Source organism: Phyllostomus discolor, chromosome 4, assembly GCF_004126475.2.
Source record: "Phyllostomus discolor isolate MPI-MPIP mPhyDis1 chromosome 4, mPhyDis1.pri.v3, whole genome shotgun sequence".
Lineage (NCBI taxonomy): Eukaryota > Metazoa > Chordata > Mammalia > Chiroptera > Phyllostomidae > Phyllostomus > Phyllostomus discolor.
Window position 1 is genome coordinate 103,302,348 of NC_040906.2, and position 20,911 is coordinate 103,323,258.

At 44.6% G+C, this 20,911-nt stretch overlaps 2 protein-coding genes across 5 annotated transcripts; one reads left to right on the forward strand and one right to left on the reverse strand.

Annotated features, from left to right (window-relative positions):
- Positions 1-438: 438 nt before the first annotated feature.
- MOG (myelin oligodendrocyte glycoprotein) lies at positions 439-9,967 on the forward strand. Of its 2 annotated transcripts, XM_028508656.2 has the most exons (8): positions 442-720; positions 1,966-2,313; positions 6,712-6,825; positions 8,104-8,124; positions 8,459-8,479; positions 9,045-9,161; positions 9,422-9,442; positions 9,834-9,967. In XM_028508656.2, exons 1-8 carry the CDS (start codon positions 636-638, stop codon positions 9,845-9,847), a joined length of 741 nt encoding a protein of 246 aa, XP_028364457.1. In that variant the 5' UTR covers positions 442-635; the 3' UTR covers positions 9,848-9,967. The 2 variants fall into 2 exon arrangements, with proteins under 2 accessions (XP_035879636.1, XP_028364457.1); XM_036023743.1 differs by lacking the exon at positions 9,045-9,161 and having other exon boundaries at positions 439-720.
- Positions 9,968-9,972: 5 nt separating this feature from the next.
- On the reverse strand, positions 9,973-16,377 carry ZFP57 (ZFP57 zinc finger protein). 3 transcript variants are annotated; one of them, XM_036023736.1, is made up of 5 exons: positions 16,288-16,377; positions 13,788-13,996; positions 13,230-13,356; positions 12,677-12,757; positions 9,973-12,039 (listed from the first exon to the last, which is right to left on the reverse strand). In XM_036023736.1, exons 2-5 carry the CDS (start codon positions 13,920-13,922, stop codon positions 10,772-10,774), a joined length of 1,611 nt encoding a protein of 536 aa, XP_035879629.1. In that variant the 5' UTR covers positions 13,923-13,996; positions 16,288-16,377; the 3' UTR covers positions 9,973-10,771. The 3 variants fall into 3 exon arrangements, with proteins under 3 accessions (XP_035879629.1, XP_028364453.1, XP_028364452.1); XM_028508652.2 differs by having other exon boundaries at positions 13,230-13,384; XM_028508651.2 differs by lacking the exon at positions 16,288-16,377 and having other exon boundaries at positions 13,788-15,213.
- Positions 16,378-20,911: the final 4,534 nt, after the last annotated feature.

Here is a 20,911-nt window from a genome sequence, read left to right on the forward strand (position 1 = left end):
AAGCTACTAACCAAGCCCAAGTGGCCCATCATACATCTGAACATAAGGAAGGGAATTTGGATTTAGGAGACCTGAAGTCCAAGTTAGGAGAAAGGGAAGATAGACATGAAGAAGAATGACTTGGCAGTTACAGTTATGAGGCAGTAGAAAGAAGAAAGCAAAATGAAAGGTTCTTTCTCTTTTTTAAATGCCAACAATGATCCCCCTCCCTTGGCTAATACTGGGAGGACAGAGGTTGAAGGAGCCTTACACACTACATGGACAAGCCTGAAAGCCAATGAGTCCTGCTTCCAAACGGTCAGATCCTAGGAGCCCCTTCAAAGGCTGGGTCACTGGGAGGGAGTAGGGGAGGAAGGCCCGGTACCAGGCAGCCTCTTCTCTGTAGCTCTGAGGGGGTGGGAAGGCAAACCCTGGTCATCGCCTAGGTCTGTAGCCCTTTTGTGTAAGTGCCTGGCAAGGATGACGTGGGAGTGTTCCTCTGAGCACAGCTGCAGCATGCCAGGAGGAGGCGAGGCCAGCACACTGCCCTCCCAGATCCTTCCTCAGGCTTTTTCAGCAGTGGGGAACATGTACCCCAAGGTCTCTGCTTGTCTTGACCCTGCTGCAGGGGGTCTGTGTCCCCAGTGAGAGTGGAAATGGCAAGTTTCTTGAGCTCCTCTCTGCCCAACTGCCTCCCCTGCCTCCTCCTCCTCCTCCTCCAGTTGTCTTCTAGTGATGCAGGTAAGGTTGATCTTTATTCCTGCCCTGGGAGTCCCTGAGAACAGAAAGGCCAGTTTTCCTAGACTCACCTGCTTCAATTCATCCTCAAGTTGCCATGCAAATTATCTTTCTGAAACATAGATGTGCTGGCATTTTTCCCCTCTGCAGAAAACTTCCATGGTTACCTATAGCTCTCAGAATAGAACCCTAACTTAACTCCAGGTTCTCCTTGAACTCATTCTTATCCATCTTTTAGCTTTGGTTACTCACTTACCAAATAGGGATATAATAACAATTTCTTGGAGTTGCTGTCAGGGTTCAGTGAAATGAGGTACATAACATGCTTAGCAATGCCTATCCCATAGTAAGTTGCAATTGATGTTTATTGGATTATAATATCTTCTCACATTTAGGAGGTCTGCTCCACATGATCAGGCACTAATAAGTTTTTGGAGAGGTACTCTGTGCTCATGTGCTGGGGAGTTATAAAAAAAACAGAGGACAGATTCCCAACTTCAAGGAGCCCCTCACAGATGAGGCCCAGTCCCTGCGCTCCTCCCCAGGGAGACATTTGCAGGTGTATTGGGAAACCAGCCTTATCTTCTAGTAGCCCTGAATCTAACTGAGGAGACACATTCCATGTCAGAAGAGACTGGGAGTGTACAGGGTGGGGTCCAGGAGCTGTAGCGAGGGCTGGAGGTGCAGAAGAAAAAAAGAAGGAAATGGAGCCATGGCCAGGGTAGGGTACAAGGTCTCAGTGGAGAAGTATTTGGAAACAGGTTGGGAGCAAGGACAGAGAACTGAGAAGTGGTGAAGAGGCACCAGTGGAGGAATGACAAAAGTAAAACCTCTAGAAGAGAGTAGGGATCAATTTGGCCAAGTCCAAACAGGGAGGCCCATGAAGAATTAAACTGTAAGAAATTAGACCATGGTTCAACATAGGACCTAAAGGCTGGGCTGAAGAACAGGGATGGACACAGTTGGCAGAGAGGTAAGCGGCAACTGTCAAGATGACCACATGCCAGAATGTTCTGTTCAGGATACTCATGATAGTTCTATAACTAGAGGTCTTATATTTATATAAATATTCAAGAAGAAAAATTGAGTTCTTTCCCTGTTCTAGAATGCCATTTAAAATAATTATTCAAAACTCCATTTAAAAACTGAATATCTTCTTCTTTTCCTGCTATGAATCAGTCCTTCCCATGACAGGCTTGTCAACGTTCCTGCTGATGCTCAGTTTCTTTTCTTTGGTGTCTTGGACAGGACAGTTCAGAGTAATAGGACCAGGGTATCCCATCTGGGCTCTGGCGGGGCATGAAGTGGAATTGCCATGTCACTTATCTCCTGGAAGGAATGCTACAGGCATGGAGGTGGGATGGTACCGGCCCCCCTTCTCTCGGGTGGTTCATCTCTACCGAAATGGCAAGGATCAGGATGGAGAGCAAGCACCTGAATATCGGGGCCGGACGGAGTTGCTCAAAGACAGTATTGGTGAGGGAAAAGTGACCCTCAGGATCAGGAATGTAAGGTTCTCAGATGAAGGAGGTTTTACCTGCTTTTTCCGAGATCATTCTTATCAAGAGGAGGCAGCAATGGAATTGAAAGTGGAAGGTAAGTAGTGCCATATATACTACTAAGTATCATTTATTGGGTGGCCAAGACCTCCTTCTGAGATTTTAATCATTCTCTTACTTGATATGAGCTCCTTCAACCCAAACATCTCTTTCCTGGCAGTCAATTCCATAGAAATATGTACATCAGTACAGAAGTATGTATGCACTCACAGATGTATGCTGAGTTATTATTCAAAATGGGAGAGGACCCCAGGATGAAAGTCAATGCCCACAAGTAGGGAAGTGAGTGAATAAATGTTCTTATCCATACTGAGAATATTATGCAGCTGTTAAAAAGATTGTTTTAGGTCTATAACAGATGGCTCACAGGCATTCCACAAGGTATTGTTGAGTGACAACAGCAAGGTACAAATGTAGGGAACAAAAACAAAACCTTATGTTTGTGAATATATTATGTATATCTCAGAGAAAAATATGAAAAGAGATCCATAAGAAAGCTAACATGGTTCACTTCCAGGGAAGAGAGGAGAAGAAACTGGGGTGTGGTCCAACCAAAGATCATAAAAGGAAAGACCATAATTATCCTTATGATCATATTTATCCACTCATATAAAAGTATATATAAATGTACATTCCTGGGTACATATAAAGAAAAATTAAAGAAAAAATCTTTTAAAGAAATAAAAACAAAAATAGAAAAAAGTGGTAAATGGAAGCAACAAACCCAAAATAATCAGTTCCTGATTACTGTGTGCTATTAGAGGAGAATATGAATAACCTGAAAGTTAATCAAAGTTGGCAAATGGACTTTTTTCCTTCTTGTTTGCTTTGGAGTATGACTTTGTTTATTTGTTATAAACAAGAGGATTACTCCTAACGAGTCAAATTGACCAAATCCTATTAATTACAGTGAATTCCAAAATTGATGTGTTTTGTTAGATGAGAAACATTATGAAAAATATATTCCTGGTAAACATAGTTGAACTGAATAAACAGGTGAAACAAACATCTGAATATAATTATAGGTGATTATATAGAGAGAGATTTTACTTCCACCACTCCCTTTATCCAGAATTTCATTTTCAGTATGTTTTGTGTGATGGATGACTTTGCAATTTATTAGTATTATTTTTGTTTTATACCAGGATGGTTAAATTATAGACAAGGTAAAGTAGGTGAAAGGGGAGTTTTCAAAGTTAATTACTATTTTCAAAAAATTTATTTATTGACTTTAAGAGATAGAGGAAGGTGGAGAGAGAAAAAAACATTGATTTGATATTCCACTTGTTTATGCATTCACTGGTCGATGCTTGTATGTGCCCTGACCTAAGGTCAAACCCACAACCTTGGCTATTTGGATGAAGCTCCAACCAATGAACTACCAGCCAGGTTGAAAGTTAATTGCTATTTAATTGAAGGACAAAAATGTTCTGAGGGCCCAAGCCTCAGTAGTTTCTTTTTCTCTTCTTTCCCTCCTCCCCACCTGTAGCAAAACATCAGACAATAGGTCAGTTTTGTATCTCCAGGCTGACTGCTACAGGCTGGGACCAGATGATGGCATTGTATGCAGGATAACAAAGCACTATTTCTAGAGATAGAGTGCAGGGATATGAATAGCTTTGTGTGTCATAGAATGTTCTTCATACAACAATTTTTTCTAGAGGGGAGGAGGGTGTGGATTTTTACCTGCAAAGAAGTGTAATACTGAAGACCTCTCTAGTTTGCAGATTTCCCTCCTTCCTGTTCAATAGCTTCCTAGTTCAATAACTGCCCCACAGTACACCCCCACCCCCAGCACACCAAAAAAAAAAAAAGTAATGTAAAAACTTTGCCTCAGGGGAGAAATTTTTCCTTTGGATTGGTTTCTACATTCCAGGCCTTCTGCTCCCATCTCATAGTCTGCATGCCCAAGAGCCTATAAAAAGAGTGTCTCACAACTAAACAATGGACCACCTAGCCTGTTAAGCCAGAAAACTGGGGCAAATTTAGGACTAAAATGCAATAACTGTATTATTGCAAGTTTCAGATGTCATTACCGCCCCTCCTTCACCAAAGAGTTTTGTTGTCTCTCTGACCTTACTTTTTCTTTGTGTGTGTGTGTGTTTTTATTAATAGTTTACTCCTTTCTTTAAATTCTTCATTATGAAACTTTAAAACATATACAGAGGTGGAGAGAATAGCAATAATGAGCTCCCAAGTACCCATCACTGCCTGCAACAGTTATGACCAAAAGACAAACTGTTTCACCTGACCCCTCTCATTACCACCCTCCCCAACTAAATTACTGAGGCAAATCCTAGGCAGCATTATCATTTCATTGCTAAATCCTTAAGTGTGTATCACTCAAATATAAGAATACTTTACTGGGGTGGGGGAAGGTAGGAAAGAGTAAAGGGATGAGATGAATGGTGACAGGAAGAGCCCTGGCTGGGTAGCTCAACTGGTTGGAATATCCTTCTGATACACCAAGGTTGTGGGGTTCAATCTCTGGTCAGAGCACATGCAATAATCAGCTGGTGAACTCCTGAATAAGTGGAACAACAAATCGATGTTTCTCTCTCACACTGATGTTTCTCTTTCTTTCCCCCTTTCTCTCTCCCTAAAATCAATGGAAATATCCTTGGGTGAGGATTTTAAAAAATTATATGACCACTAAATAAATAAATAAATAAATACAGAAGGAGACTTGACTTTGTACAATGCAATATTTAGACCATGGGAAACACTACAGGGAAAACGCCAACTGTGGACCTTGTTTGGATTCAACTCAAACCAATTAGAAAAATATAAAATATAAAAATACTTATGAAACAATTAGAAAAATTTGAACTCAGACTGGATATTCATGATATTATGAAATTTTTGTTAATTTTAAAAAAATGTGGTAATAGTATTGTGGTTATGATCTTTAATGTGTTCATTTTTTGTTTTACTCTTTTAAAAAAAGTTTATTGGGATGACATTGGTTAATAAAATTATACAGGTTCCAAGTGTGCAACTCTATCGCACATTATCTGTACTGGGCATATTCAGGGTGGTATGGCCATAGACAAAAAAAAGTGTGCAAAAAAAGAACTAATAATATATGTGCTTGCCAACCATGCCATTACAGGTAACTTCAGATAACAACTTGAAAATAGACTTTGCTGCATTTTCTTCTGTTTGTATTTATATTTAAGAAAACCTCCTGACCATTTATTCTTTTTTAAAATGAACTTTTTTTATTATTGATTTGAAAGAGAGAGGACAGAAAAGAGAGAAAAACATTGATTTGTTAGTTGCTTCTTGTGTTTCCTGATCAGAGATCAAACCTACAACCTTGGTGGATCCAGACAATGCTCTAACCAATTCAGCTATCTGGCCAGGGCTCTCCTGACCTATTTAATGTTGCTTGCTGTGATTTAATTCTTAACTCTGATGGCAGTATTTTGTCCAGCGCCCTAAAGTAGAGAGCAAGATGAGCAAGTTTGGACCGCAGCATGGCACATTGAGACTAGACAGACAGAGCTGGGGGCACTGCTGAGCAGACTCTAGAATGGAAAGGAGGTAGGGACCAGAGATCTGAACCCTCTCTCTCATTACCCATCCCACTGCACATATGCTCAGTTACTAAATTCTGTGGATCTTCCTTTCTCAAAAGCTCCAGAAAAGGGGTTCTTAACCCTTGTGTGTACGTTGCACCCTTTTGGCAGACTGTGATGATAGACCCTTCACAGAAGGATGTTTTCAATGTGTAAAATAAAACACATCTGTACTAAAATAGTTACCAAAATATTAAAATAACAAGATATGGGATGGCCCTGATAATTAGTGCATTTCAAAGTGATGATGGACATAAGTGATATTTTGAGATTTCTACAATTCAAATGTGCTATGAAACACTGAACTATGAAATATTTGTTCATATTATTGCAGTGTGTTGCTTATAATCGAAAGAAACACTAAATTTCAGCTTAAATGTTACTAAAAATAAGGTGATTTTTTAAAATTTAAGTTCACAGACCCCTTGACTTCCTACACCTCCACCACTACCCAAGTTCAGGCTCCTGTTTTTACTGTTACTATACCATGCCCTCTTAACTGACTTCCCTGGGGTCTCCCCTACTTCTGTGGTCAGTAACCAGGTCTTGTCACTCCTCAGCTTGGAATCTGTCAGTGTACAGTTAGCTGCAAGTAGCTGTAAGTCCCTTAGCTTGTTCTCAAAACTCTCCAAGACTAGCCCAATATGCAACCTTGAATGCTGTTGGTCTAACCTCCAGCCCTTCTTAGAAACCCTCTTTTCCTTCAGGACTAAGCCCAGGTATCAATTCTGTGCCATCTTCTTTGAATCTTGGTGATAGTCATTCCTTTATTTGACCTGATTTATCTCACTGTGGGCACTGTACTGTCGGGGGGGGGTGCGATACAGCACTGAGCCATGCACTTCTGCTTTCAGATCCCTTCTACTGGATCAGTCCTGGAGTGCTGGTTGCCATGGCAGTCCTTCCTGTGTTCCTCCTACAGCTGGCCACAGGCCTGCTCTTCCTCTGCCTGCAGCATAGACTGAGAGGTACAGGCTGGTGGGGACAGCTTGGGGCCCATCCCTGAAATGAGCTGGCCTCTTAGACCTTGATCAGCTAAAATTTATTTTTAATGACTTCTTGGTTTAGAATTCCATAATGACAGGTTTTATACAGTACAGAATGCTTTTGTGTAAATAATAGGACCTTGTATCTCCCTATGAGGTAGGGTGACATATAATAGCCCTACTTTACAGAGGAGGCAACTGAGGCCTGGAGTGGTTCCCTGATTTACTCAACCTGACAGCTTGTAAGTAACAGAGCTCAGGCCTAAGCCCCATCTTCTGGCCCCAGCACCATGTGGAGCACTTTCACATACCTAGGGGAGTGAATTTCAGAGTCAGACAGGCCTAGGCTATTAGGGGGTTAAATAAAAATACTGAGTGAAAATCCTTACCACATACTAGGTATTCACCAGCTCCTTCTTCTCCATTCAACACTAAAAACCCTGTTTAGCTCTCAGTGAAGCTCCTCTTATGTGCCTAAAGCTTCCATTCCCAGCCTTCTCCCCACCCCCCCCACCCCCACCCCTGAAATGTTCTCAAAGCCAAAGCACACCAGGACCTTGAATTCTTTCCCCTCCCATTCCTAAAAGGATTAAGTAGCAATGAGGGCTTCGAGTAAGGGGAAGAAGGGACATTGGTGGCATCAAAAATGGGGGCTCTTTTCTTCCCTTGAATTCATCCCACATAAAAAAGGCCTTCAGTCCATGTGCTGAGCGGAAAGAACCTGATCAATGAATTATGCAGCCTGGGTTTGAATCCCAGCTCAGTTGTCCCACCTGCCAAGTACAGGTCACATCCTCCCTCCTAAATGGTAAGGGAGGATTAAAGGGGACAGTGTTATGTAAAGTGCCTAGAAAAGAGCCAGTCAAAAGTAGCTGTTCAACTAAATGTTTAGTTCCTCACTTCCTTGTTCAAATGGGAAGTGCCTTTATTTACATTTACAAAGTGACAACCCAGCAGGGTGGAGTGGCAATGAAAACTGAGAAAAACCAAGGAGCAAAGAGGGGTGAGAAAGGTAATAAAACCTTGATTTGCCACTTCGCTGTCCACCTGAGGCTCTCCACATTCTTTATCCCAATATTTAATCCAGACAATAGCTAGGGAAACAGCCTGAACTCGTGGCTATAAGTCTGGTGTTCTTTCCATCCAAAGGATGCTCCTGGACTAGGCAGAGAGCTTACACAAAGGCCTGGGGCACTGGGTATGTAAGGGCCCAACTCATGCCAGAGCAAGAACTAAAAATGTTGCCTTTTTCTATTTTAGGAAAACTTCGAGCAGAGATAGGTGAGTTCCAGGCATTTTCCCTCTTCGATCCCTCCCTTTTGGTTTTGGGAATGACAAAAATGGTCATTTTCTTGGAACACCTTGGCTTCTGTCCCAATACCATGAGTTTCCTTCAGGTAGAAAATTCACTATTTAAAACCACCAAAGCAACTCAGAATGACAGAAATTTTCATTTATCTTCCCTGCTGAGCCAGGATAGACACAAAATGCTAGTTTGCCTCGTATTGCATAATGCCAGCAAGAAATAATTTTAAATGATTAAAAAACAAAGACTTAGAGGAAAAAGTATCACTTTTGAATGCCTTCTAAATCTCTTTCCATTTGTTCTTTTCAGAGAATCTTCACAGGACTTTTGGTAAGTGATGCGGTACCTGGTCCTCCCAGGTCAGCTATTTCACTGGTTCCAGTCACCTGGGGAAGTAAGGATCCCTGGTTTCTGGTTGGTCTTCTCCCACTCTTTTTCCTTGAATAAATCCCCTGTATCTAGGATATTAGTAAATACGTACACCACACTTATGTTCCAGAGTGTACTAACCACTTCACCTGTTAATTCAGTCTGTAGGGATTACATCGTGTACACTATTTCTCTTCTCAGGAAATACAAAGGGGAGGTAAACAGATCCTCTGAATAAATACTTGATGTTTAGTTGGGAAGGTGATACATATACATGAATTAACTGGAGAACAAATAGACATATACAACCAACTGAACTCTTGTGGTGGTGTTTTCATTAGTACAAAAAGAACTATACATGATTAATCGGGGAAGGCTTCTTGGAGGAAAAGTGAAGACACCAAGCCCCACTAGAATGTTGTTCAGGTGCAAAATTTTGAGATTTATGCAACATCTTAAGAACCCCAATACATTATGTAGAGGAGAGAGCATGGTTAATCCTGTTTGTTTTCGGTGGACAATTCAGATCCCCACTTTCTGAGGGTGCCCTGCTGGAAGATAACCCTGTTTGTAATCGTGCCAGTTCTTGGACCCCTGGCTGCCTTGATCATCTGCTACAACTGGCTACATCGAAGACTAGCAGGTGCAGTGGTGGGGTGACAAACAGGATCACTGAACTGTGGGGGATTGAGTCAGTCCAGAATGGGAGAGAGAAAGACGAACCAGGGCTCCAGATGCAGGCAGGGATTTCCTTCCTTTGTCCCCAGGGCCAACTGCAGGATTCTGAGAATCCAGAGTCTGTCAGTGAAAAGGGAAGGGTGGGTCCTTGTGGATCTGCACAGGGAGGGTGTAGAGAAGGAGCTAGTCATCTTCCACCAGTCACCTATTTCTCTTTGTTTTCAGGGCAATTTCTTGAAGAACTAAGTAAGTTTTCTCCTCCTTCCTATTAAGACTAAACAATAACAACAACCAAAAAAACCCACACAGAAAAGCAGCAAGAGAAAGAGGGGGCTACTGAGGAATAGAAATCCCAGAGGAAAGAAGGGGCTGGGCTGCATGGGCGGAAGGGGGACTCCTGTGAGGTAGGAGCCACCTCTGCCAGCCTTACAGGTGGCAGCCAAAGCTTGGGGCACTGCCATCTTCAGTGCCCCTGGGGAAAAACTTCACTCCTTAGGCCAGCTTCCCAATGCCTTAGCTCCAAGATCACCCACTGAGGCAGACAAGAGACAAGATGACCCCAGAGGGCTTTCCCCTGGTTTAATGGTTTCATTATAGAAACTACTAACAAATTTTTCAAGTTATTTTCTCCTTCTAGGAAACCCCTTCTGAGTGATACTGCATCTTGACAAAAGTGGAGAAAAACCTGGCTGGTCCAAAGATTGATCTCTGAGGATGTTGCACTTGCACTTCCAGGAATGTTCTAAATTCCAAATAGGATTTCATTCTTTCTAAACTTTTTTTTTTAGATAAACACTGATCTGTTGTTCCACCTTATCTATGCACCCATGGGTTTCTCTGTTGTCATCTACCTTTTCCCAGCTGTTTTCTTACCCCATTTTTTTTCTACCTGCATCTTTCCAACTCCTCTGCCTTTCATCTGGAAGTCAGGCAGACGCTCCTCATCAGAGGACACCTGTGCTGGAGAAGAATGCACAGCAGGGTCTCTGACACTAACTGAAGACCAGGAACTTCCTCTGTGGAAACCACAGCATGCCAATTTTGCAAATGGTGGTTGTTACTTCCAAGACCTCAGCCCCAGAGGGCTGAGTAGAGGGTGGAAGAAAATGAACATCATGAGCCCAAAACATCAAAGAGCTGTATAAGCTGCAGAGTGAGGACATAGGGAGAAATCCACAGATACTGGCCAGAGCTTCATCTTGTCCCTGAAGCCCACTGAGGAGCTGGGAACAAAGAATGCAACCTGGGCTACCCACCTGCTTTAGAAGGCTTCCCTTTTACTCCCACAACTTGTACAGATAAGTCCCTCAGACCTCCCTTGTCTCATCCTTTTCCTCCCATTTTCATACCTATCAGGGTATCCACTGTTTTATTCTACGACTGCTTGATCTTTTTTGAGACACAAATAAACAAGCAAGGTGCTAATGTACATGTTTCCACGTGCCACTTCCTGTCCCTTTTCCTTTGTGCATGTCCTTTACTGTCCTTTCCTCTCTTCCTCTATACCAGCCTCCTTACCTCTATAGGTCATCAAGAAAACCAAACACAAGGAAAGGTCTCAGTCAGAAAGGCCATTTATTTATGTTCCAAGACCCTGCCTGCCTCATTTCCTTCTTTTCCTCTGCATACATTCTCCCTTCCTTCCCTCCCCTCCCCTGGGGGTGTGGATCCTAGGAGATCCATTTCCTTCCCTGCCATAGGGGAGCCATTGTGAAAAAGGCCAAGCCACTGGCCCAGGACAGCCCAGCATTTATGGGGACTTCCCAAGCACAGCCCCTTGCCTTTGTATGTCCCCCAGTGACCCACAAGATCCTCCCTCTCCCCAAAGCAGATGTCGCAGACAGGGCAACGGTAGATCTTCTGCTTCCAGTGAGTCTGCTGGTGCATGACCAGCCCAGATAATGAGCTGAAGGACTTGCCACAGCAGAAGCAGCAGTTTGACTGTTCTATGAGGTGGGCCTTCTGGTGCCTGGAGAGATAGGCCTTCTTACTAAAAGTCAAAGGACAATAAGAGCAAGAGAAAACCTTGAGTCTTGAAGGCTTTGGTAGGTGAGACTTGGACCTGGAATTCAGGCAGAGGACTCTACAGTTGGCTGCCTGAGTCCTGGTCACAGGCCCTGGTGTTGTAGTAACTGGTGTCTGAGTTCTCACAGTGATCACCTGGTTCTTGGCTGCAGATTCCTGGTTTCTACTTATGGATGGCTGGGGGTGAGCTACAGGACCCTTGGTTTTAAATATGGGTTCTTGGGTCCTGGTCACTGATGTGTGGTGCCCAGCCACAAGCCCCTGGCTCCTGACAGTGGATTCCTGGAATCCAGCTGTGGTACCTAGAATTGTCACAAAATGCTTCTGGTTTTCAGACACTAGCTCCTGGTTTTGGTGTGTCTTCTGGTGGCGTTTGAGCTCAGATTGGTCCCGGAAGCCCTTCCCACAGAAGGAGCATGAATGGGGCCGGTAACCCAGATGGACACGGCGGTGACGACTCAGTCCAGAAGCATCACAGTAGGTCTTGTCACAAAGTGAACAACAGAAGGGCCTCTCCCCAAGATGTATGCGTCTGTGATAGCCGAGGGCCTTGGGGTTCCGAAATGACTTCCCACACTGGCTGCAGTTGTTCGTCCCCTTAAGATTGTGGACAAACTGGTGGTAATGGAGGTTGGAGCGCTTACTGAAACACCTACCACAGATGTGGCAGGGAAAGGGTGGCCCAGCCCAGGATGCTGGAAACACTGGGGTCCTGCCCACGGGCCCAGGCAGAGCAGAGGACAGGCCTGACCCTCTGCATCCAGTGTCCTCATCTCTCAAACTCTGACTGTGTTCTTGAAGTTCCTCCTTCTTGCTTCCTATAATGAACAAGGAAGAATAGTGCAACAAGATTCACCCTGAGAGCCCCAACACACCACTCAGTCCAAGCTCCTTCCCTCGTCCTGCCCTCACTCATCTAACCAGAACATTCAGCCTCACTCTTAGACCTCATGGGCTAGAGTTAAGAATAATTTCTTGTGTTTTTCAAATTAAAAGCAAATAAAAGTTTAACTGGGACTTTTTAACGATATCAGATTAAAATTTTAACCCATTACCACATATTCTGAAATCCATTTCCTCTCATTTTGATAACATATCATGCAGACAAGGGTATGAGTGAAAGGAGGTGCTATTAAAAATCAAGCTAAGATGAGAGGTGTAAACTTGGGTGTCCTGGCATCCAGGAGGTAGTCAGCCTGGCATTCATTCAGTTTCTCTCGAGTCCTTACTCGACTCTCAGGAACAAGTCTCCTCTACTCCAGCTTGGCATCAAGTTCATCCCTCTTTCTTTCCTTTTCTCATGGAAAGGACTTGCATCAAAGGAGTATCACTGACATAAGCAACCTACATGTAGTGCCTCAATCTCTAGAAACTGGAGATAATTCACTTGTCTTGATGGCTTATATATTCATCTTCTTGAAGCCAAGGGACTCGAGCCGATGATCTCTTTCTTACCTGAAGAAAGGCCCTCTCCATTTGGGGGACAGAGATCTGCTCTCCACTGTTTCTCTTCTTGTTCAAGCTTGGTGATCAGATCTGGATTAGACAGAAAGATTCTAGTGGGTGAGTGGGAAGGAGAAAAAGAACTGAGGTCCCAGGCTTGGTCTCTCTACACTGAATGGGGACAACAGGCTACTTTCTTTTGTATCTTTGGTTTAAGAACAATAATCTAGACATGTAGATGCAGGGGAAGACACTCAAAAGACAAGCTCCTAACTAAGTGTATAACTAAGTGTTTTAACAGGAGTGACTCAGTAAGTATTGATTCAATGAATCAATACTTGATTCAATGAATCAATACTTACTAAGTTTGCAGATTTTGAGAACACTGTTATCATGTTACCAGTGTTACCTTGGCAGACTTGCATTTCTTTTCTAACCCAGATCTGTCACACATGAGAACCAAGGGTCAGTGAAGCTACATGTAAGCTGATTGGCCTGTCCAGGGAAACCAAATGTCACAAGGTCCTGGCATAAGAAATTTGTTGAGGGAGCCCCAGCTTCTTACCCACAGACACCAGATTTTTGAAGGTCTCTGACATAACATCCTGATAGAAGACCCTCTGACGGGCATCCAAACATTCCCACTCTTCCTGGGTGAAATTCACTGCCACATCCTCAAAGGTGACTGGCTTCTGGAAGAGCAGGAGAGGTTCAAGGAGTCTGTACACATAAAGACAGACATCTGGTTTCAAGGTTCAGAAAACAAAGAGAAAAACAGAACCATGGAAGTAGGGGGGAAATAGGAAAAACAGGAATAAAGCCAGCAAATGTGATACATGAAAAAGAAAGATGGAGAGAAGAAAAATATAGGAGACAAGGGAGGAGTATACACTGAAAATAGGAAGGGGAAGCAAAGGGAAAAAGGTCGCCACTCTGACAAATTTCAGGAAGTACTCTATGAAGGATGCCAGGGTGATGCAGGGAACAGAGAAAGGCCTGGCAGCCCCTTTCTGTGTGTTGTTCAGCTTGACACAGCCTGAGATTCCATTTGATGTGTAGACAGGGAACAGATGAAGAAGCTGCTGCCAGGACCTGACTCCTCTCTACAGCTCGGTCTCCTCACCTTTGCCCAGGCTGCCCACCAGCACTCTCTCTTCACAGCTGCCTGCAGGGCCTCCCTGACAGTATCAGTGCTGGGGAGCAGCCTCTGCTGCACAGGTTCCATTTGTTTCAGCTGGCCAAACACCTTCTCTCCCATGGTGTCTCTTCTTCACTTTATTCACTTCTGGCCTTGTTCCCAGGGCAGACTGGATACCTCCCTGGGCTGTCACCCTGAGATAGCAGAGAAAAGAAAGAGAGGTTTTACAAAGGTCCAAAGTTTGAGAAGGCTTCCTGTGACAGATGTATCTGCTTCAAGGAGTTGTCTTCCTTTGGTTCCCTCAAAGCCTAGGCTACAGAGTTCAGGGACCTGGTCACCCCTGGCTCAGCTGCCATTGTCCAGTAATGCCAGGTTGGGTCTAGGAAGACATCTGTGTTTCTCCCTGCTTCTAACCACTGGCTCATGAACACCTCTAGGAGCCTGAGGTAAGAGAGAAATAAAACATATCAGTAACAGATGGGAGTGAGGAACAACAGCTTCCTTATTTGGTCAAGGAACTTCAAAAGTTATCAAACTCCTACTCTGTGCCATGGAATCCTCTCAGTACTGACTTTGTCATGTAACAACTGACTACAATTTTAACTAACCTAAAGTGCAGAGATTAATTTGCTCAAGGATACTTTTGGTCCACAGCAGAATAAGTGTTCCAAGCCTAGATTCTGTATCATGGAAGACACAATATCCACTGTCCCCAAGCACTCTCTAGAGCAGAATGTGCCAGAGGCAACCAGCCCTGGGCTGGCACAACCACCTGCACAGTTCTCTTCACTCTGATTTGGTTTCATTAGAAAATGAGGTTAACAGAGACACTCTCGGAGATCCCATCTAGAAGCAAAAAAAAAAAAAAAGATTCTTTGGATTTTTAATTTATACAAAACGTTGTAAAGAATAGTGATAACAACCCAAAATCAAGCACTTACTCAGGGCTCAGACTGGGCCCAGCACAGGGTTGCCTGCCCACCCAGAATTTCCTGCTCTGAAGCAAACCTGGCTGAATTCCCCTGTGCCTACTGACAGTCACTCCACTTTTCCCTCTTGAGGTGGGATGAAAAGAATAAAGACACAAAAATCTTTTGACTTTTTTTCTTTCAATTTTGTGGACTGGTGATAGAACTGAAAATATCAGCAAGGAAAAGTGCATCTCACAAGGGAGTTAACTAAATCCCCAAGGAGAAAGTTGACAGGAAAGGTGCATTTCTGGGATCTGAAGTTGAATCCATCTCTCCTTTCCTTTAAGACTATCCACAGTCATTCTGTGAAGTGTGCAGATCTGGATTATTCCCCTACTCCAGCGATTTGCAACCTGTGTGCTGCAAGAATTTTTAAAACATGCAATACCTGACTATTTAGTCAGGACCGCTGACTTCCCTTAGATTGTCAAAAAAAAAATGACAACAGTCAATACAACAGTAGCCATCTGGTGCAAATTAATCAAAATTATACTTTGTGTTTTTTTTGTCAGACAATTGGTGGGCCACAGAATTTTAGAAATTAGCTTATGTGTGCCATGAGATGAAAAAGGTTGAAAATCATTGTTCTGCTCTCCTGGAGAACACATTAAAGGTAACATTTCCAAAGAGTACCAATAATAGTATCCTCAAGGCTCTGGCTTCCCTGTTCTCCAGCAAGACCCGTCACTAGTCCTCAAAATTGCATTTGCTGGGGTTGGTGCAGACTGAACGAGCTCTGGTAGGGGCAGCAGGGAGGTGGCTGTGAAGCTGGCTGGCACAGGTTCTGCACCCACGGCCGGTCGGTGCAGACAAAATGGGCCAACTCCGGAGACTGTTCCCGGCTTGTGCCGCCCTTCCAGAATGTCAGTCCCCGAGGGAATGTGTTGCCATTTTCCAGTCCTGAGTCCACCCAGTTTCTCTCTAACCCGAAACCAATCAATGGTTTCGCACGGCACAGTCTTGGGATCTCCCTCCTGCCCCCACCCGGTGCTCCAGACACTTGAGTTTTCTGTTCTTCAGACGAGCAGAAGGGTCTTCGGGTCTCCGCTCCGTCCCTCGACTACCCAGATCTGCCTCCAGTTCTTGGCTCCTGCCGGGTGCGGGCCGACCACCCGTCCCCACCTCCAGTGCTCTCTGCGCCGGCGGCTCCGGCACTCCGCCCCGAGGCGTCAGGGGGCAGGCAACTGGAACACCCACTGGGTGGGGCTTCTGGGCTCAAAACGCCGGTCTGCCCCCCGACACCGAACCTTCCTTTTTGGGGCCCCCACATTCCCAACACGTGCCAGGACCGGTCCTCGGCGCCGGGTCACGCGGCGGCCGGAGTGCGCAGCTCCCTGGACCACCACCCTGACTCACCCAGGTCGTCCCAAGCTGCCCCAGGAGTCGGAAGCTCCTCCAAGACGAGAGGCGCAAGCGCTCGCCCAGCTGGCAGAGCTCAGGGGCGGAGGCGTGCGGGACAGAAGCCGTCCATTGGCCTAGAGCACGGCGAACCCCACGTCTCTGTGCCTACTCACCTGCCACGAAGAACCCACCCCGGGCCTGCGGCGAGCCGCTCCACCGGCGCGCTGGGTCCGGGGCAACCAGCGACTGGCCCCGGCGACCCCGCCCACCCATCGCGTCAGCGGAGGGTGGGGGCCCGGCGTGGTCGTCGGTCTCAGAAGCCTGAGAGCCGCCCCGCCCCACTAGCCCACCCCTCCTACCAGTTTTAACCGCGGATGCCACCTAGCGCTAGGATCTTTCCTTATTCCCAACCTTAATTTACTCTTGGAAAATGATTACATTTGAAATTAAAACCTCTGATTAAAGCAACCACCGACCACCATCACCTACAGTACAAAGGACAAAAATGAAACCCCCACAGGCCCCCGGAAGAGGCGTGGAGTCACAAACCATTTTAGAAACGCAAAGGCAAAGGGCAGAATACACAACGGTGACTTTCATCATTGTTACCGTAGACAGTCATTTGGAGTGGGGGGCTGCTGGGGAGCTGCGCAGAGGGCGCAGGGGCACCGGGACGCAGGGCTATATCCCTGGACTCCACCTGGCTCCCTTGGATGTGCGGGCACCGAGTCCAGAGTAGGGAGGCAGGAGGAGGGCTGAGGCATCTCCAGGCTTCCTGATCGAGGTCCTGCAGCTCCACACTCCCCTTAACCCCAGTGACCCTGATACTGTAGTCAGGGAACCCCAGGAGTCCCCCCCATTGGCCAAGATGGCACAGGAGGAGGTTCTTACACTGAGCCTCTGGGAGGCTAGGAAGATGAATGGACAGGGCCAAACTAGCAAGATAATTGGATAGACAGAAGAAGGAGGAGGAGAAAAAAAAAAAGCCCTCTCCTGCCTAACCCTATAAGAATCATAGGCTTGAGCAGGTATGACAGGAGTCCCCCATTCTCCCAGGTCCACACCTGAATAAATCTCTTTCCTTTTGCACCAGCACCTGTCTCACGAGTCTGACTTTCACTGAGCAGGCAGCTGAACCCGTGTCTCTGTACATGATGACAGATGACAGGCACAGGTAGGGGAGCACAGAGGACCATACCCTGATAGAGTTCTACTTATCTCAGCCCCTTAGCCAAACCCAGTTCAGCCTTTCTCTGCCATATCTTATTTTTTCAATCAGCCCAATGGAAAGATTTCATATTGACACAGGGTTTTACAATTTACAAAATGCTTTTGTAAATAAAGTCTTCATTAAAACCTCACAAACACCATGGGAGGAAGGAATTGTTATTCCACCTTTGTAGGCCCGGACATGTTGAGTCTTGACAAAGCCCACATCCTGCTGCTCTAGGAACTAAACCAGATCCTCTGCTTTCAAATCACTGCTCTGGTCATGGGCTCCATGGTTAGTGCTAGATGATTGGCAGGTACAGGTTTTAAATCTCTGTGTTCCCAAGGTATGTGACAGTGCCCTGCTTTATGGACAAACAGTTCATGTTAGTGGACTGAGGATAGTTGGCTGGTAGGAAAATTGGCAGGAAAGCATGAGGTTGAAGTAGTCCTGTACACTACCACCATGTTTAGATCAACCTGGAAACACAGGCTGGGGAAGGGGATGCCAAATATGCTTCCCATTAACCATGGAGAAACTAAACCAGCCCTTCAAAAAAGACAGGATCTGCCCTGACCAGGTGGCTCATTTGGTTGGAGTGTTGTCCCATGCACCAAAAGGTTGTGGGTTCAATTCAGGAACATACTTGAGTTTGCGGTTCCATCCCTGCTCAGGGTGCATACAGGAGGCAACTGATGAATGTTTCTCAAATTGATGTTTCTCTCTCACATTGATGTCCCCCTCACCACCACCTTCCTCTCTCTCAAATTAATAACATATCCTCGAGTGAGGATAAAATAAAAAAGATAAAATCTGACCCTGCACTGCCATGAAACTGTTTTACTTGTTTACTCTGTCAATATAAGAAACATTTAAATGTTCTAAGAATTTTTGTGAGTTTATTTGAACCAAACTGACAATTGCCAGGAAGTAAAATCTCAAAAGATTGAGAAAATGCTCCCTAGGAGTTTTGCAGCTAATTTTATACATTAGAATCAAAGGAAGAGGTATAAGGGGGTTGGTTACACGAAATCTGTTTCTGGTAGACTAGAGAAGTGGAAGCAAACAAAGCGGGGAAACCTCTGGAATTGGATAAAAAGTAAAAGGAATAGATACATACTTCTTTTACATAGGTGGATATAAGATAGAAACAGTTAACAATTAACATGATAATAATAACAATAAGAGGATTTGTGGTCTCAGCTCTTCAGTTCAGTGAGGGGTGTGGAAAAAAGGAAATTACCCTGACATTCCAAAGGTATGTTATCAGTAGATGCAAAAAGACAATAGACAAGCTCAATTAAAGTAAAGGTTGACCTTTGTCTGACCTAAGAGGTGACTACCTCCCCTGACTTGCTTTTACTTAGAAAGTTTTCATTTCTGACCATCCTATGTGGTTACTTCAGGTCTCTGAGTTTTGTAAATCCTTCCATGCAGGCTTAACCCTGAACTTGTCAGGTTTAGTATGTGGCCCCGTTTGCATTCACAACCCCAATCCCAGCCCTGGTTCTGTTGACAGGAGGAACTTGGTTCTTCTTGCTGACACACGTAAATAATTACAGATCAGCAAATCTATTAGCATACAATCTGTTTATTAGTGATCCATTCCCATGGAAGAGAACAGGACCAGCTAGAGTGGGGGTGAGAGGCAAAGTTTCAGGGCAAAGCAGGGCAGCAAAAGCAAGAACAGCTGAAGACCAGGATGGCAAGCTCCCAAGTGGCCTGAGAGGACTGGTGGCCAGACAGCCAAGAGCACTCCAAGCCCACAAGAGAGAGAGCAAGTCCTTTGTTCTGAGGACTTATATAGTTGGTGGAATAGGAGAAAAAAGTTACATATTGATTAATGGGTAAATGTGATGCCAGCTTTCCCAGGGGATGTGACTACCCAAACTTAGGCATGTGTGGGGGACTGTTAGCCCGAATCCTTATCTTGCTCTAAACTCCATTTGTTCATCTTGTTATAAAACAAATATGTGACAGGAGGCCATTAATTAAAATTGGGGCACTTTCCAAAGTTATTTATGGCTCTTTCTGTAAGCATTAGGGACTCCCCTGTAAAACAGATAGTGAGCAAAGGTAGACAATTAACCAATGTTGTTTAATGGGCTTCTCCTTTGGGCACCGGGGACCCTCTCCCGCATTCCAGGCCTTGGGATGAAAGCACAGTTTCAAGGCTTTCTTTCCCAGATAGTGGAAATGCTACATAGAATTTCAAGGACTTCCCTCCTTTCTTGCTAACATAGAGTTTCTTGTGATGTTGGAACACCTGGCAATATTATCAAACCAGGCTCAGTACTGCTCAGTTAGTATGTGAGACATGTCTCCCTCCTCTTCCCTGCCTCAGTTTACTATTTATTCTACCTAAGTGGTAAAATGTGTTGCCTGAAACCAGAATGTTAGATGTTGGTCAGTAACAGCTGTGCAGTCTCAGAGCTCTTCCTATGCTGTCTCCTGCCTCAGTTCCAAATCACTTTATTTACAAAACTAGGCAGCTGGCCCCTGGGTCAGAGTTTCCTGATTTGATCCTCAAGATCTGAGGATCAAAGAGATATGGGATGAATAAGGCATTTATTCATTTATTCAATAAGCATTACACCGTAGATTTGGAGATAGAGGGACTGGGATAGATCCAGTTTTATTCATCTCTGCATGTCTCAATAGCACTCAGCACAATATTTGCTTTGCAGTAGACTCTCAACCAAGTTACAGAAGTTTATATTCAAGACAGGAGAGCAATGTCATATGCACTACAATGCAGTGCAAAGTCCTAAGATAGAGAAACAACCAGGTCAGGGAAACTGATTCAACTCTGATAACAGAGACTGAGGAGCAGTCTAAAGTGTGAGGTGGGGTTGGTGGCAAAGGGACTATGCTTAGGTTGAACAAGATATAAGATAGATATTAGGGTTTGACCATGAAGACCATGAATTAGAAGAGAGCTGGCTATTGTGGGAAATCCTGCATATGGAACCTGAAGTTTGATAGAACTGAGGGCTAATGAGAAGGAAATAATGGAGAAGCCCTCCAGGTTCTGATCTACATGGTTCCAAATACTGCTACAAACCCTGGAGCTAACCACCAGATTGGTGACAAAGACCCTGGTCTGAAGTTTAGCAACAGCGAGGACACCATTTGGGCAACTGTCTTTGAATCATCTTCCTGGTTCTGGGTCTTTAACCATTGCCCCAATTCTTCCTCATTAATAGTCAATAAAATGGAAGACCTCCACCCTATTGTCACAAGCTAGCAAGCTGTGGCAAGTTTTCTACCTCTGAAGATTCACCAAACTTTGAGCTACTGTTTGGGAAAGTCATTGAGAGGATATACAGTCAGTAGACCCAACAACTGGACTGGGTAATCAGAGACTCCATAACACCTCCCCTGTATGTTCCACCTACCATTCCCACACTAGGAGCTGTTTCAAGAACATAGCCTTGAGAATAAGATATTGTTGAGACCATCAGGACTGAATATGTGACTGAACCAAATTAAAACCTATAAACAAACTTTTAAGATTCTTTTTAGAAACTTTTAAGATTCTGATGGGTGTGTGTGTATGTGTAGGTCTATTTGTCTTGCAGACACCA